Here is an 18,765-nt window from a genome sequence, read left to right as displayed (position 1 = left end):
TTTATAGGTAATCCAAAGCTGGTCACGGTTTGGCCTAAACACATTGTCTCGGAATTATAATTAAGGATGCTGCATCTCACTTTAGTTGTGGTTAGATGACCTTATTTTTTCGATACTACAGGACCAAGCCGAAGTTGAATTGCTTGTGCTACGGGCTTTGGGATGTCGTATATAAACGTACCTAATGAGGTGAAGCTGCCTTTTAGACCATTATTTCCAGCCCTTAGAGCATTAGTTTTTATACAATTAAAATGTTGTATATATTAATTAGAGTGAATAACTAAATGAGCACGTATCCTGACCTCATACTATGAACGGTATTCTATTCCGTAACTTAAATGTTATGGAATTATCTATGTTTGGGAACTGTGATTAAGCTTGATTGACGATATAACTAAGCTTTGCCAAATATTTAGGTTTCAAGCATATGATTAAAAAAAAAAAAATATGCCCGGATATTTAAACTCAACCCGAATTATTATAACACAATCCAGCGCAAGATATTGGCCGCAAGAATTGAATCTCAATCTCAAACATAGGATAATCTTAAATTCAATCGACATTTCAGGATACGGCGAAGAAAACAAACTATTTTTTGATGCTATTCTGTACACATTTATTTCAGGATGCCGTTCTGACAGCGCAAACAGAAGAAGATCCAGAAGAACCACCACATACAGCAGAATTTTGCGGTCAAACCCGAGTCAAACGAAACCCATTGATGAATTCTCCGACACTTAAATTTGCATGATCTGCGCGCATATGCTAGTATATATGCTGGGGTGGTGGTTGTGATTTGTTCATTCATTGCTTTCTTTTTTAATTTAAACCGTTAATTCTAAGGAATATAAACTTAAATCTCATTCAAATACCAACTTTTTAGATAAATAATTTTTATTCGAACAATCTTAATTTTTTTAGTATACATCTCAGAAAAAAAAAATTAGAAAAGAGAATATCTAAAAAGGTGGATTTATTCAATTGATCTCATCTATTAAATTTTACGAAAATTACAATTATCTATGTGGTATGGTCAAATTACAAGAACCCCTTCTTGTTTGGGTAATTTCAATCACCCCTCAACTATAAAATTTCTTACACGTCCACTCTTGCAGTTTTAAATTTAGTGGAATCTTTGAGATTATATGGAATATTATCACTTTTGTACCCGTTTTACCTCATTCGAACTCTACATTTTGAAGCAATATGATCATAATATGTATTTTTCAGCTTTTATATATCAGATTGTGGTGCATCATAAACTGTATATTTGCACAAAACAAGTACAACCTAGAGCACATTCCACGAAATCTAGACGATTATATTGAATTTGACACCAATATGGTGGAGGTGTAAGAAAAAAACATAATTGAGAGGTAGATAATTATACAAACAAGGGGTCTTTTTCGCAAATTGACCATACCTCAGGGGTGGTTGTAATTTACCATAATTTAATTATCCTTGTGTGTACTTGTATTTTTCAATAAATACTAGTATTTCACCCGCGATGCACGCGATGTTGAAATACAATTAAAAATATTTTATGTTTCGAAGCGTTTTGGAATTTATTTTGATTTTATACTTGGAAAATATATTTTACATAAAGTTTTGTTTGTTTATAATTAAATGAGAAAAAAATATTTTTACTTTAAGAGTGAAATGTTTTTAATTAAATAGGTAAATCATATTTTTAGAATCTTTTTGAAAACCTTAACGATCACGAATTCTTTTTGAGAAAAAAATTACAAAGAGAAAATGAAATGCTTCCAAACATTCACAACCCGAAGATCACAATCTTTAGTAATAACATCAACAATCCTACAAATTTGTGCACTCGATAAAAGGAATTTTAGACCTTATTGTCCGAGTATCTAAAACGTATTGAAACTATAAGATTGAAAATGTTCTTAAACACTTTAATAGGTTCCTTCTAGCCTATACATAGTTAGTTACACCATGCATAATGCAAAGTTCATCTAATATAAATTAACAAAAATATTTAATTATATTTCACAGTTCTCCAATTTAGGCTTGCAGAAGAGAAAAATCTAACTCTAATTTAAATAGAAATAAACGTGACTTGTTTTGCAGGTAGAGAGTGACATAAATGTTTAACTGATCACCAGAACAAATCACCTCAAAAATTACATTGGCTGCCTAAATTACTACTATGCTGCTGTTTAGTGGTATTGTCACCAACTCTTGAGATATCATACCTACGCTTATCCAGGTGAAGGTTTAGCAATCTATTAGTACTAATTACTAATATTAAGACTACCGTGCACGATTTCCGACGGAAAATCGATTCTTTGACCCGTGATTTTCTCCAAATACGAAACAATCATGGCTTCTCGACTTTTCGCGGAAGCCCTATCACGAGCTCTAGCCAAAGATTCCTCCTCAAAATGCGCCAATTCTTGATTCCTCCAAGCCTCCTCTCTAGCCCTTCTTTCTTCATCCAATCTCTCAATCGCTTCGCTAAATTTCCTATGAAGACTTTCTTGATGATCCATCACTTGCCTCGTGATGTTTTCGAAGAACTCGGACATTGGATCAACTAGTTCGCTATACATATAGCTAGTTTCCGTTTTCTTCTTCTTATTCTTCGGCTTTTTTCCACCATTATTCTTCAACGAATCCGATCCCGCTTCTTCTTCGGACCGCGGCAAGTGGGCAGTCACGGGTGGCGGAATACGACTAGGGCTAGTGCCTGTTCGGTTAGTCTGATTACACTAAGTAATCGAAGACAAAATTCTAGTCTCCCTAATCCCAGGTACACTCTATTTTGGGTACATCTCAAATAAACCCGTCAAGGGATACTTATTTATAAATGGGTCCAAACAAAAACAATATTGTTGTGGTTGACAGTTATATTGACCATATTACTGTTAAACACAATAATATCAACTATACTATAGTTTAACATAGTAATATTAACTATACCACAATTTAACACAATAATATTGATATATTAGTCTTAAGTACAATAATATTAACACAACAACAGTCATTATTATTGTGTAATAGAGTACTATTATTATGTTGATCGTTCAACAAATGCAAATATAATAAAAAGCCAAAAGAATTAATATTGATGTGGTTGACAGTAATATTATTGTAACAACAGTAACATTAACGTCAACCACAATAATATTATTGTGTTTACAATAATATTACAATAGTAGACAGTAATATTATTACGTTAACCCGCAACAACTCAACAAAACAAAAAAGCCAAAATTTTTTTTGATGTGGTTAACAGTAATATTATTGTGATTATAGTAATTTTATCGTCAATGACAGTAATATAATTACGTTGACTTGTCAAAAAATCAAACAAAAAGAAGCCAAAAAAATAATTATATTGTCGTGACATCTTACACAAATGTACTGTCAATGACAATATAATTACTTTTATTGACAGTACAATTACGATCAACATTCAGCGACGGACGTAAAGAAAAAAAGATAAAAAATTTAGGAAAAAACAGACAAAATAAAAAATAAACTCTAAAAAAAGTCTAACGTCGGAGACTGGCGATGGAAGACGCAGATAGAAAACAAATTCAGAGCCGGAAACCAGCGGCAAAAAAAGAATTTCAGAAAAAGAAAAGTAAAAAAAAAGTAAAAATTGATTTTTTATGGTCAAAATGGATTAAATAGATGTTACAATTAAGAATTGAATGTAAAGAGTTGGGGTAATCTTGTCATATACATTAATTTTTCTTTTATTTATAATACATATTAAATGGATGGACTTATTGGCGAAAGAGATATAATCCTTGAAACTAAAATAATAAAGATGGTTGGTCAGGGACTTATGTATGAAAGCGGTGGGTATATGCAATCTCAATTTTTTTCTTTGTTCAAACACACATAAAATGGTCATTAGTTGATCCCACAAATTTAATCTAATTTTCTTCTATCAAGACCAATGATGATGAATATGCCCTCATTCACAAATACTACCAAAATACAAACACAAACCCTATATTTCTATTTTTAATTTGTTCAAGACTAATCAAGAAAAAAAAAAAAACAAAACAAAAATGTCCGACCACTCATCGCTACACGACCGCCGGCTCACCACTGCAACGACGCCGACCAAGGAGATCGCCACCGCTCCGGCGCCGACATACAACCCACACACTTAGCTTGCACATCACCACCACCAACCCACTATTTTTTATACTAAACTTTTTGTTGGTAAATTCGAAAACATTAATCGATCATTTATTCCTTCATAAATATGTGGTGAACATTAATCCATGCTTATTTCTTGTTGGGTTGCAATGGTTTGGTCGATTTAGGATAAAATTTTGAGACTGAAATCGGAGCTGGGAAAACAGCGTGTACGCGCCGATTTTTTTTTTTTTGAAAAAGTCGGCATATTCAGACCGATTTTTTTTTTTTGAAAAATCAGCACTATAATATCAATTTTTGTTTGTAAAATTGGCACGCGAATACCGATTATTGTTGAAAAAATCGGATAGTGAATACCGATTTTTGGTATTGGTTTTTTCAAAAAAAATAAAAAACACACAAGCTAAAATAAACGGTTAACACATGTTATTACGTTTTCCACTGTCATAAACCACCATCTCCTTGTTTTCCAACTCCATTGTGAATGTTTGGTGATTATTTGATTGTTTTGGTGTTTAGGTTTCTTGGTGGGTTTGTGAAGAAGAAGAAGAAGGAAATTTTTAAATTGTGAAATAATGAGTGTGTTTGTAGATTTATTTTATTTGGAATTGCCCAAAGGAAATGGTTTTTTTTTTTTTTTTTTTTTTTTTTTTTTTTTTTTTTTGTGTGCGCTAATTTGATCTTGAATTTAATGGCCGTTAATTCCATGGTAGGAGCACCTTCTTCACTCACCGACCACGACGAACCAATCTCACCGATGGCCACTCCGGACGGCGACCCAACTCCACCGGCACCACACAACTTCTTCACCAAAATTAGTTTTCCCAAAAAAAACAATGTAACATAAAAAATCGATGTTAATTCAAACATAAAATAAAATTACTTGGTCAAGATAAAATAATTACTTTGACATTAGAATAAATTCATGAAAATTTTATTCAAGTCCAGATCTCAAATATAGGGTTTTTTATGATGTTTTTGTGCAATTATAAGGAAAAATGAACAACTGTGTGGAATAAACGTTTTTGGGCTATTGTATTTTTAGAGAGAAAAAATAATTTAATTATATTTATAATTTAGTAATTTGAGTGTGTGATTCTATATTTCATATTTCATTAAGGATAAATTAATATTTTTAGGTTGAAAGTCTTGTATAAAGATTAAAGAGATTTATGAGCTTCCTCATATCAGCCGCCATGTATAAAACCCCATCTATTTTACACACACTTTTACCGCTCCAAAACCCCTTTAAACTACTAGAATAGAAGTTACAAGAAGAAAAAAACAAAATTAAATTAAATTAAAATAGAAAAGGTCAAAAAAATCCCCTGAGATTCTCTCTCCAATCTGAACAAAACTGCTTCAACTTGTTCTTCTTCTGGCTTATTCATCTTCGTCTCCCTCAACTCAAGTCGCAGTGTGTTGTATATATGATATATATCGTATATGTTTTTCTTTTTTATATTATAGAGAGAGAGAGGGATCCCGCATATAATATAAACCACAGCCACAGATATATAGGTGGATATAGGTGGGTGGAGTGACGAAAATACCCTTGGAGCCCCTTGGAAATTGCCTGCAAGCAACCACCACTCTGATAGAACTAGTCAGTCACCCCAACTCTTCTACTTCTTCTTGTCGCTTCTCTTCAAAATCAAAATTAATCGAATCGACTGCAATTTTCAATTTTCAAATTTCAATTTGCAATTTGTTTCTTCTTCTTCTTCTCTCTCTCTCTCTCTCTCTCTCTCTCTTTTGTTTTTGGGCCGTGGTGAGTTGTTGAATTTTGTTTTCGATAGCCTGAATATTTGATTTTCTGTATAATCTCGGTTCTTCGCGAGAATAGGGTTGCTCTGTTTTTTTTTTTTTTTGTGCTAAGAATCCATGGCGTCGTATCACGGTAACCCTCACTCAGAACCTGCAAAGATGGAGCAGATTATCACTGAATTTTTTGCTAAAAGCCTTCACATAATACTTGAATCCCGTTCCCCCTATGTTTCATCCCGCAATTACAGCGGCGAGCAGGTTTTATCTTCCCCATCTCCATCTCCATCTTCTTCTTCCTCTTCCTCTTCGAGTTTTAGGCCGAGGGATAAATGGTTTAATCTAGCACTTAGGGATTGCCCTGCTGCTTTAGAGAACATAGACTTTTGGCGCCAGAGTAACCTTGAACCCATGATTGTTGATGTCATCTTAGTGCAAACCCCTTTGAATTTCTCCCCCAAACGAGGTCTTGCTCGCAATTCGTCATCCGGTAAAGACCGCCATTTTTACGGCTCGGATACCGATGAATTCGGGAGCGAGGAGGCCAAGAGTGAGAAGATTATCGAGAGGTGGATTTTGCAGTACGAGAGTAAGAAAAGTGGTGGGGGCGGCGGTTCTTCTTCGTCGTCGTCCGGGAGTAGTAGTAAAAGGTCCGGTAATACTAGCTCTCATGCGCTGTACAAGAAGTCCATATTGCTGTTGAGGTCTTTGTACGCCACGATTAGGCTCTTGCCCGCTTATAAACTGTTTCGTGATCTCATTTCGTCTGCCCAGATTCGACTGTACAATCTTGGCCACAGAGTTTCGTCTTTCGTCGAGCCGTTCACGCGTAGAGAAGAGGCTGATATGCAAAAATTCGTTTTTACTCCGGTTGAGACTTCTTGCGGTAGGCTTTGCCTATCTGTCTTGTACCGTTCGTCGGTATTGGACTTGAGCTCCGAGCCTTCAACACCTATATCACCTCAGTTCATTCAAGAATACGTAGGCAGCCCAATGGCGGAGCCACTGAAAAGATTCCCATCTGGTCCTATATCACAAAGCTCCCCTTCGTCGTCATCTCCATTTGGTAGGCGCCATAGTTGGAGTTACGACATTTACAGAGCATCGCCATCTTCGGCGAACCCTTCACCTTCACCGACGTATTCCGAAGCTCCAATTCACCGCCTTCCCCCATCAAGTTTGCCTCGTCATTTACACGATGAAACATCTTCTGTTGTAGCTCATGTGAAAAACCCGAGTTACGATGAGTATTGGCCTTCACCTATGTTTTCACCGTCTCCATCTCCATCACCGCCCACAAATGTGACCGGCGTTAGTCATATGCCAAAAGCTATTTTACGGTATTCTAGCATGCCTTCACTGCCGAACAAGCAACCGAGATTTGATCAACTAACTGTTCCAAAGGAAGTAGTTGCACACTCTGGACTTCATCACAGGGTATATGTTTCGATCGTAATGTGTTGTGCATTGTAATTCCAAATTTTTTATTTTTTTTGGGTCCCTGAGAAAGTATTTTAGTAGTTTTTGGTTTGTCTGGTGCAGTTGTTCACTTTGAGCAAGGATGAGCCAGGAAAGATGCCGGGGGTGAAACCGTCATTAAATAGTTCGCTGTCATTTCAGGATGATTCTGAGTTTTCTGGAGCATTTGTTTTAGATGATGAAGATGATACGACAGATCCAGGTTCTAGGTAAACTCGCAACCCTTAAAGCTTCGAAATAGATGTTACTATCATCAACTCGTGCTTGGATTATGGTTCTGTTTTTATCATGTTTGTTATCTGTAACCTTAGAATTGTGATAACTGGTAATTAGCACTGAATAAATAGCTCTGATATGATTAGGCAAATCGGGTTGGTGCCTGAGAATTATCACGAAAGTTTATTGGCATTGCAATGTTTTCACCCAATTGAAGAACTGACTAAGTACACCGTCGAAAGGACTGTATCAATAAAATATATGAAAGCACTTGTCAAAATATCATACCTTAACTAACTCCTCTCAAAATTATTGATCTTGATTGGTCCTTAGAGGACTTATAACAGCTATTTGAAGAAGTTGATTGATGAATTATGTAACAATTCCAGGTGGCTCATTTCTGTTTCTAGCAGAAGGGAGCTCTATAAAATATCAACCGAGGAGTTTATATATTGAAAATTAGTATACATTGCAACGGGGGTTTATAAAAACATGGATAATTTGTTTAGTATATTGTATCAACAATGATAACCAGGTACTGTCTGTGCATGTTTTCGTGAAAAATGATTGCTTCAATTTCCAGTGTATTATCATATAAATTGTTTCCCGAGACTCTGCTGAATCTGAAGGGACCTAGGGTCTAATTTAGATTCAATCAGAGCAGATATTTGTGTTTTTAACAGGTTACCTTGTGTGCTTGTCTTGATTGTTGAATGTAACTCTTCTTAATAATTTTCAGGGTGTGTATGTGATTTAACCAATACATAATTCACGAACCGGTACAAAATTTATTTTCTTGTAGGAGGCACATCACTTGTGACGTTCGAATTGCCCGTGGCATGTAAAACGAACATAAAGATACCTGAAAAATACAAATTGTCTTCAGTAATTATGTTGAAACATTCATACATTTATGTAAGCCCGGGTATGAATAAATGCCAGTGTAGTGTATGAATCTCATGATATAGATATACATGTACAATTTTCTTGGTATTATAATAATCTCGAGTCAGTAAAATAGATATGTATAGTATAATTTCAAATTTGAGCTGCCACTATCACATGTAATCATATATGTTTCAGATGCCATAAATGTTGGTTATCGCCACCCGATTATATAAATTATTATGAATATCTACTCATATTTATCATAGATTATTCTCAGATGAAGCATCTTTTAAAGAATTCTGATATGTTCTTAAGTTTGTTGAATCAATCTAGTTAGTTGAAGTTGCTAAAGTAGTTCTTGCTTGTCTAATATGATTGATGGATTAGCGAAACACAGTGTTTTATTAAGTTGGCATATTTACTACTAAAAGGCAATGCTATACCTTATTTTCACGAAGTAGAAGAGAAAATGAAAAATTGTCATTAAAAATTTAAACAAGCTTGAACATTCATGTGTTCGGCTCGACTCGGTTCGTTTATCCAAAGTGTTGGTTAACTTATTACCCTGCTATTTGATCGTGCACTATTACCTAGAAGAACATACAATAGAACTTTATTTTTACTTTGAATATATATTATATTATTTGCAAATTTAGCGATTATAGGTTTAACTACAAAAAAATTTCACATGCACAACTGACAGGAGAAAGTATGGTATGTTGAAATCCTTCAAACAGCTCGCAAATTCTTTCTTATTGAACATCTTGTCCAATCGTTTTACTGATAATATTCTAATATGGTTATAGTTTAATTCCTCGACTCCTATCTAAGATAGCCAATCTGCTACATGTCAATCTGTCAGCTTGAGTTTAATTGTGGTGCGATTCTGTATGTGGGATTATTAGTTAGTTTAAATTGCTTTATGGATTTCTAGATGTAACGGGGAAGAAAAAAAACATGTATAAGAAACCACTTTAAGATTTTAATTCTGATTTAATGACATACAACTGGTATGAATTAGTGACGTATAAATAACCATGTGAATATGAATATGAATCTCTTTTGGTTTGAATTATTTGGCTGTTAATAAATATTTCAAGTTCGGGTATGTTTAGAAAGGAACGAACTAACATGGTCTCTGATAACGATTGGTTTGGCAGACAAGGTTCATTTGATCTAGCATGCGGACCCCACACGAGTTTTCCTGTTAAAAAATCACAAGATGCTGCAGTTGGTGCCCTTGTTCACATGCTGAAGAAAGCGACACCTCTTCACCAAGAAATCTCTGTTGTTCATCACATGCAAGAAGATACTACTACTACTACTACTAGTTCAAATCTTGCACTGTCGAAAACTACTGCAGATGCATTTGAGGAGCTCCGTTTGTATAGAGAAATGAAAGACTCGCTGCTCAAGCAAGGTAAGAAGAATATTCCTCAGGCATAAACGAGGAGGGCTTGCTTACTATAAACTTGAACGAGATTTGTGTAGCATTCGTTTGCAGTGCTGAGAGAGTGCTTTTTTAAGTATTGCTCTAAGAGTTTTAGTGATATCGGCCTGTTTCTTTCTGTGTATATTTTGAGCATATACTTTCTTTTATGATTTTGAAATGAGGCCTGTTTAATATCTAATCTAATTCAGGTAATGTGTATAGAACCTTTTTTTTTTTGGGGGGGATTGGTCAAGGTATGGGTGTGCACTATTCATGTATAAAGTTGTATATATTTTACACAATTACATTAAATATTGAGCCCAATATTTGCTTCATGACATCTATTTTCATCTATTTTCGTGGAGTGCTTGTTACATTTGATCCTTATTATTAGTTATTACGACCTGTTTCTTCAGTTAATTCCGAAATTACTAGTAAATGCGAAACTGAAATGTTAAATGTCGTTTCAATTTTACTAATGTCGTTTTGACTTCGAACCTGATTTTGACATATTTTTATTTTGATTTTGGCGAAATTCGAAACACGAAAATTGTAGTCCTTTGGATTAGCTTTCTAATCCAACTTAATCCGCTAGATTGGATGCAGTGTGACAAAGCTATGCGTGAATGAGTCACATTTTGATTTTTAGATACCTCAATACATCAAAGTTGTGGGCAGTATCCATTGATTCATGTATATCTTTCTCGTTCGACATCCAATTTTGGTGATTCAAGTTGGATCAGAAAACTAACTCGGAATACTACAAATTCTATTTTTCGGGTTTTGCAAAATTTAGAATTAAAAATGATCAAAATCACGTTTAAAGTCGTAACGGTATTATTAAAGCTCGAACGATATTACATCCCAATGCGAAATCATAGGGATTTGATTTTATCAGTGCAGTTTTTCTCTACCTGCGGTGCAGACTTTTTTTTTTATTTTTTGAGAAATTTGAGGGTGTATTTGAATGGAGGGATTTGGAAGAGTGATTTCAAATCCATAATTAAAAATCCATTGAACTTGTTTGAATTGAGGGATTGACAAGGAATTTCAAATCCACAGCCCTCCTTTTTAGTTGTTTTTTGAGCAATTGGGTTGGATTTCAAATGACTCCAAATTTGGAGTCATTTCAAATCCCTTCCCCAAATCAAATCCCTCTCCAAATCCCTCCATCCAAACGTACTCTAAAAATCTTTAGAGTGCGTTTGGATGGAGGGATTTGAAGAGGGATTTCTTTAGAGTGCGTTTGGATGGAAGGATTTGGAGAGGGATTTCATCTGAGTTTTTAGAGTGCGTTTGGAATTAAAAGACTCGACAAAATTAGTGTGATTATATCCTATTATAAATATGTAAATGGATCATTAGTGAAGTCTAACTCACGAGACTTCTTATTAATATGCTTCAAGCATTTTTTTAATTTTATGATCCATATTGATATACGGTAATTGCATCCATATGATGCATGTCAAGTAATTTTGACAACCATCATAAAATGATTGCATCGTAAAATATATTTCAAAAGGCATTCAAATATACCGCAATGATTTTATCCACTTTTGTACTAAAGGTTCCACAACTTATGTGTGTTGACTTCGAGTCAATGTACAATTCATTTCATCAATAATTTCAAATACTCATGGTCAATTGCATTTTGTGAATGCATATACTAATGACCAATTAGATGTCCACATGTATTATAATGTATGAGATTCAAGCTTTTCACATTATAAAAATAATTGTGCATATTGTTCTTCGATAACATCTTCAGTACTCCCCATGTTTCTTTATAATCGACCAAGAGCTCAATATTTCACTTTCCGATACCGCGTTCTCCTTAAAGAATTATATTGATAGAAATGGGGATTGTAGCCTTTGTGAGTACAATCTCTTGTAGAGATCCAATATTTCCATGTAGCATGTATTTTTCTCTTATAGAGATCCATATATTTTCATGTAGCATGTATTTTTCTCTTATAGAGAATTTTCTATATTGCATCATTAAAGTTTTTCATAATACTTTATGTGTTTGAGCTTATTATTTATTTCAATACCAATGTCCTACATGGACAAAACATGCGTTTTTGAGTTTCACAACGTGGAGGGGGTATTGAGGACTACTTCTCCACTTTATTTTCAAACTCAATATTAACATTTAATTTGGTACATGAATATTCATTCGAAAAGAGTTTTCAATACTTTAAGATATTATATCAGTACAACAACAAAGTTGAGAACTAATGGTCTCAAATGCCTCTCTATTGGCACTTAATTGTTCGGTTTAAAATGATCTTGATAGCCATGATTTAGAGAGCAAGGTAGCCATTATTTATTTTCCAATCAACTCTTTATCGGCACTTAATTGTTCGGTTTAAAATGATCTCGATAGCTACCGTGTAATCATCAATAATTTTCTCATCTAGATATGAATTTCGTTTATGCCACCATAGCTGGCAAAAATTTCTCAAATCATAGTAAGGGATATTGGTTGAGGCGTCCCCCAACATCGTCTTTAAGACGAATCCTTTCATCGAATGAGATAAGTAATAGGATGAGAGTATGATGCTACTAGTGCAAAAAGACTTTAATTGAACTGTATTCATACCACTTATAAGGGTGTTAATCATTCAAACCAACATATATATCTCCCCGTCTTATATGTATAAAGAATAATTGGTTAGTTGTGTGCGATATTCATTTTTCACCCATTTAGGGATTCACGATGGAATCACAATGTGAAATTTGTACTTCGTGGACATTCGTTTATAAGCATTTCATGGAAAAATCTAATGTGCATTGTGACCTTCTTGGACATTTTCTCTTGTACTCGTTTGCAACATATGTAATAATTTCAAATTGTCATTTTGTCGATAAATGCATGTAGCATTTTACACATTACAATTGTTGCAAATGATCTTTTTCTTTTGTGCTTAAATATTTTCATGCGCAAATCTAGACGAGACAAAGATCATTTCATATGATTTCACGCCGTTATACAAGAACCGGCTTCTTATCTCCCCTTAACGGCGGAAAAAAATTCTCATTAAAATAGAAATTGGCAATGTATGCCATAGAAATATCTCCCATCAAGAGTGCAAAATATTTCATAGTATAAATAATAAACAAACCATATGATATCATGTTATGTGGCTGAAAATAACTTTGTTTGAGAATCTAACAAATTCTGAACAAAAATTATCAAATTTCAAAAATTTGAAAATTTAGGGGCCAAACTGTAAATTTAAAAAAAAATAGGGACCAAAAAAAGTAAAATTTAGGAACAAGGCTGCAATTTTTAAAAGTTTGGTGAAAACTGAAAATTCTGAAATATATTCATAATTGCAGATGATGAGAGGAACATTCTGCATTTTCTGAAAAACATTTGGACTGAATCGTAAAATTTTCAAATACGGGGGACTAAAATGAAATTTTGAAAATTTTGAAGGAGTAAACTGTAAATTTCAAAAAATCAGAATATGCAGAGGATTTGGAATTTTAACAAGAAAAGCAGATCCCCTTTTTTTGTTTGGTTTGAAATTTCATCTCATCTAGACCAATTAATTATATATATAAAAAATCATGTACATACCTCCATATATATGCATTTGGAGTGAAATTTGCAACTTTAATCAATTTGATCAATATTGTGACTCCAAAATCAACTCAATTTCTTTTGTTTTTCTATTGGTGCTTGATAAAACTTATCAACATGCTTTTATCGTAAAATGGATATATGATCAATCATTTATCATATTTCTCATCTCTCTTCCTCTTCTAATGATGAGATAAAATTTGTAGTAAATAAGCTTGAGCACCATGATAGCTATTCATGCCAATATATCTCTTCGAATTTTTTAATATTGTTTCACTTTCAAATAATAACAACAATTGAACGAGTTTTGTATTAGCTCACAACTCGTATTATAGTACGATATGCAATTAAAACTCTTTACTTTGCTTTTGCAAGTGCAACTTGAGTTTTTACGTTGCCACTTCATGATCATAATATAGATCCATAAATTAGAGAATATTTTCTCTTAAATATATTCAAAAATAACTGTATCATATGTTACTTTTACTTATGTGTTCAAGATATATGCCACCTATTCTTTTACTTGTATCTTAAGATACAAAGATACTTTGTTCATGTCTTTTAGACCTCGTTTCAGTACGAAATATTTGGTGTGCTTCTTCAAGACACATATTAAGCACATAAAATATTGTGTCTTCAAGACATGTAATGGAACACAATTTCAATTACCCAAATGTCATAGTATCTTCTTGAACAATTATAGATAACTTCAAGTTTCATGATATTTTTGATATCATTGTACCACAAATGGATACGCATTTTGACTACATTCAAATCTCAAGGTTTTGAGTTATACCTTGAATTTATGTACTTGATTTGGGGTCTTAGGCCCTATAATTGGTACTTAATCGTAAAATAATAGTACCTTAAGTGAGAAATACCCATTAACTCAAATATTCAATTTTGAGTATCATCACTTACACCTTGAGTCTAATATATTCAATCGAGACTTCTAGTCATCAAATATAATCTGGGCCTTAAGCTTTTATATTTGATATGCCTCCACATAAGCTTCCAAACCTTCATATTTAAACTAGGCTTCGAGACTAACATTTATGAACTTCGAGTTCTTTTCGATTGATGGAGCTTTTCAAGTCGCATAAATTCGAACAAATGGTTCTTTAATATACCACTCAAATCTTTGACTCACTTTATTGCACATGCTCAATTTGGGCCTCAAGTCTCAATGTATAATAAAAATAGTTATAGTACTTAATTGAGAGATAATAGTACTATAAATGGGTAATACCCACTAACTCAAATGTTCAAGAGTCTTACTATTTAGACTTAAAGTCTAATATACTCAATCAAGATTTCTAATCTCGTATGTAGTCTAGGCTCCAGGCCTATAATCGTCCCTTATGTTTTTAGAACGTCATGTTCATCTAAAAAATTCGCACAAGGGACAACTCTGCATATCTCTTTCGATCGAGATCCGATTTTGATGATTCAAAATGTTACGAACAACTAACAGAAAATTCTACAAGTTTCGTACTTTTCACTTTCTGAAATTCGGACATTATGAGATCCAAAACAGGCATCGAAGTACCGACTCGTGAATTGCACGAAAATTCACCTACAACAAAATGAAGATGATTAATATTTAATCAATTCAAAACAACAATAAAATATTTGAAATCAACTCCATTTTCTTCATATATGGCAGAGATGTTATCTTCTTTGGATCACCATTGCTCGAAAAATGAAACAAAACAATCGTGCTGATAACGTGTCGAAGAACTAATAAAGAATATACAAGAAGTAGAAAACAATGTAGGGAGAATATGTAATATGTTATTCCATATCATCAAGTGTACCGAACTCAATACAATAGTGTCATATATATAGTACAAGAATGATCACTCAAAGGTCATAAGTTACAACTCCTTAATGGTTGTAAATAATGGTTCTTAATAGTGTAAGTAGCGGTGGACATCACTAACTTATAGAATAACATTATCAATAAGCAATCGAGTTTTTAATGAAAATATTTACTAACCAAATCAATGATATTCCACGAGTTTTGAGAATAAACCAGTTTCAAATCTCCATAATTTTTGCATTACAGAAAAGGATATATTAAAAGCCTCAATTATTTAGTCCAAACAAGTTAAAAAAACTTTACTTCAATAAGAAAATGTAAATGCAGACACAGTCTTGGTTCTCAAGTAACAGAGCTTTCCCTTTACTATGTTGCTCATTCCGTACCAATAATTTACACATTATTGATATAACATAACAAGGAAAACACAAAACATCAAGAAAATTTAATAAAATAGCCGAAAAACAGTTGTTTCATCCGGTGATCATTGTTCCGGCACCTTCACCGGTGAGAATCTCGAGCAAAAGAGAATGCTTCAACCGACCATCTATAATACTCGTTGTCTTAACCCCTTGAGCCAAAGACCTCACACAACAATTCACCTTAGGTATCATCCCGCCTGCAATCTTCCCATCTTCGATCATCTTCTTCACACCTCTTATATCAATCTCCCTCACCAAACTCCCTGGATCTTCACGGTCCTCCAATATCCCCGCCACATCTGTCAGCAAGATCAGCTTCTCCGCCCCCAGAGCCGCTGCCAGCTCGCCGGCCGCCGTGTCGGCATTGATATTGTACGACTGCCCCTCCACGTCAGCCGCCACGGAGGCGATGACGGGGATGTGGCCGTTGTCTACTAGCGGCCGGATTATCGTGGGGTCCACGCTCGCTATCTCGCCCACGAACCCTAGTTGCGAGGAATACGGTGACGGGCGGGCGGTTAAGATCCGGCCGTCGATTCCCGATAATCCGACGGCTGTTGCACCCGCCTTGTTGATCAAGGCAACGAGGTGTTTGTTGACTTTGCCAACCAAAACCATTGACACGATTTCCATTGTCGATGCGTCGGTGACTCGGAGTCCGTTGAGGAAGTTTGGTTGTATGTTTAGTTTTGCGAGCCATTGATTTATCTCGGGCCCACCACCGTGGACGAATACTATACGGATGCCCACACACGAGAGGAGGACGATATCTGCGATTACTGAGGCCTGTAGGGCTTCGGATTTCATTGCGGCTCCACCGTATTTGACAACAATAGTTTTACCACGGAATTTTTGAATGAAGGGTAGTGCTTCGGATAGAATCTCAACTCGGGTTTGGGCGGAGGTGGAAGAATCTTTGGTGTTAGTTTCTGCGGTGATTAGTGAGTGTAAGGATGATTTGAGGCATGTTCTTTTGGTGTTGAGTTTGAATTTGGCGGTTATCGGGACAGTGTTTTGGAATGGAAGAGTAAAATCATTGGACTTTACGAGGGGTGTGAACTGTAGGGTTTTGGCGGATAACATGATTCCTTTGAATTGCTTACAGAAAAAAGATGGGCCAATCAGAAGCTAGCAAGTGTCACCTGATGTATCTGCAAATACAAATAAGTCAAATGTAAGGGCCAAGATAGGAAGCAAGCAAATGGTACATATAATATATACATGGTGTGTATATATTATATACACGGTTCTTGAATACAAGCATATTATCATTATGCATAATTGTTTAAGGGACAACAAAAACACAAGCTAATTCAGACGAATAAGAGAAGTAAAAAACAACTGCTGACAATTAATATATATATATATATATATATATATATATATATATATATATATATGTATATACATATATAAGACCAATCCTTTTTAACTTTCAATGGATATTTGTTGTGTTGCATGTATTCCAGAAACAATTTTGACCACAGGCTTATAGAGAATTCCTCTTTGAGGTTCCAAAAACGAAAAACTTCAAGATACTAAAAGCCATCGGGGAGGGATATCATGGAGTAAACAGAATTGATTACAGTGACTTCTTCAAATTAGTGCGGATAAAAGGGCAGTTGGAAAAGCTACATAAAACAATGCAGAAGTCGTATCATTTCCCACTGAATTCTTAATTTTGTAAAACGAGCAATCATAACATTTCTGGGATGCATGAAATTATAGCTGATAAGAGGTACACAATCGACTTGGACACGTCGAAAGATTGATGAACGACTATTTTCCTTGTTCTTCAATACAATAGAATAGTTCTATACTTATTCCATTTCGTTTTCCTAATCTTTCGTATGGGGCTCTAAGCAGGTACAAAAGTACATCATGACTACAAAGTACAAACAAAGACTACCGAGGTATTTTCTCTGCTGGGCATATCAGCAAACACCTTCAGAACATACCCCAAACAAGAAGACAAGCTACCATTTCATTTACACAACAAATCCAAACCTTAAACAAATGTGATTAAGAATCAGAAATCTAAAAATTGACAGTGGGCACACTAACTCATTAAGAATATGCCATCGAAGAATCCTCAAAATCATAAATCATTGCGGTAAATGAACAAATTGATGATTGTACATGCGCGCAAGCATAAAACTAGTAAGCATTCAAAATTTATCAACAAAAAAAAAAAAGAAGCAACCAACCTTTTAAAGATGAGTGATTTCGGTTTATGGCAGATAGACCTTTTATTTTGGGGGGTTAATTTAATGGGGGTATTATGGTTCATAAACATTTGTGGTTACATGATTAATGGAAAAAAAAATCTCCAAGAATGTAGAGAGAGAAAGAGAGAGTACCTGATGAGAGCGGAAATGGGGTATGAAAGTGGCGACTCACTTTAGGTGCGTAGGTGGTGGTTGAATGAATTCGGTCCACTTCCAATGTGCAAAATATGTATTTAATGACATATCCGAGACAAAACTTATAAAAAATAGGGGTGTTTGTGCATAAGTTCCCGACCAAGTATCTTTATTATTTTAGGTTTAGGGACTATATTTTTTTCACCAATGTTCTGAAAACCGGACCGGACATTGACCCGGCCAAGCTATCGGGTCACGGTTGGACCGGTTCAACCGGGGTCCAACCGGGTTTTTGAATAATCTATTTTTAATTATTTATATTTAATTTATATAGTATTATTTATGCAAAAAAATACGTAGAAATAGCCTGTTTATCATCAATATTAAATATTCATACGAGTTAACCATAAAATTATAAATCAAACCATAAAATAACAGGGAATATAAATCATAGTCACCTTATAAGTCAAAACTCAAAAGTTAACATTTAATTTAAATCAAAACTCAAAAAAAAAAAATTAAAAGGTCGAGCATCTAAAGCAAACATTTAAAATAAGTCTCACATCAAAATCAAATATTTAAAGTAAATAGTAAATGCATATGAATGACACTATCATCTTCATATATCACTCTTTCTCGTACTCATC

At 34.3% G+C, this 18,765-nt stretch overlaps 3 protein-coding genes across 7 annotated transcripts; 1 reads left to right on the top strand and 2 right to left on the bottom strand.

Moving 5' to 3' along the window:
• Window positions 1-2,255: 2,255 nt before the first annotated feature.
• Window positions 2,256-5,534, bottom strand: LOC148768451 (trihelix transcription factor GTL1-like). Its single transcript, XM_088821214.1, has 4 exons — window positions 5,502-5,534; window positions 4,876-4,947; window positions 4,756-4,814; window positions 2,256-2,565 (listed from the first exon to the last, which is right to left on the bottom strand). Exons 1-4 carry the CDS (start codon window positions 5,532-5,534, stop codon window positions 2,256-2,258), a joined length of 474 nt encoding a protein of 157 aa, XP_088677340.1.
• LOC105960749 (Autophagy-related protein 13) lies at window positions 5,375-10,257 on the top strand. Its single transcript, XM_012984959.2, has 3 exons — window positions 5,375-7,344; window positions 7,450-7,595; window positions 9,651-10,257. The coding sequence occupies exons 1-3, from the start codon at window positions 6,028-6,030 to the stop codon at window positions 9,934-9,936; spliced, it is 1,749 nt and encodes a 582-aa protein (XP_012840413.2). The 5' UTR covers window positions 5,375-6,027; the 3' UTR covers window positions 9,937-10,257.
• Window positions 10,258-15,621: 5,364 nt separating this feature from the next.
• On the bottom strand, window positions 15,622-18,268 carry LOC105960750 (acetylglutamate kinase, chloroplastic). 5 transcript variants are annotated; one of them, XM_012984961.2, is made up of 2 exons: window positions 18,116-18,268; window positions 15,622-16,906 (listed from the first exon to the last, which is right to left on the bottom strand). In XM_012984961.2, the coding sequence occupies exon 2, from the start codon at window positions 16,836-16,838 to the stop codon at window positions 15,807-15,809; it is 1,032 nt and encodes a 343-aa protein (XP_012840415.2). In that variant the 5' UTR covers window positions 16,839-16,906; window positions 18,116-18,268; the 3' UTR covers window positions 15,622-15,806. The 5 variants fall into 5 exon arrangements, with proteins under 5 accessions (XP_012840415.2, XP_088678003.1, XP_012840414.2 ...); XM_088821877.1 differs by having other exon boundaries at window positions 15,622-16,902; window positions 18,113-18,218; XM_012984960.2 differs by having other exon boundaries at window positions 17,963-18,182.
• Window positions 18,269-18,765: the final 497 nt, after the last annotated feature.

Source organism: Erythranthe guttata, chromosome 8, assembly GCF_056151865.1.
Source record: "Erythranthe guttata isolate IM_541 chromosome 8, IM_541, whole genome shotgun sequence".
Classification (NCBI taxonomy): domain Eukaryota; kingdom Viridiplantae; phylum Streptophyta; class Magnoliopsida; order Lamiales; family Phrymaceae; genus Erythranthe; species Erythranthe guttata.
This window is presented reverse-complemented; position numbering and strand designations above follow the sequence as displayed.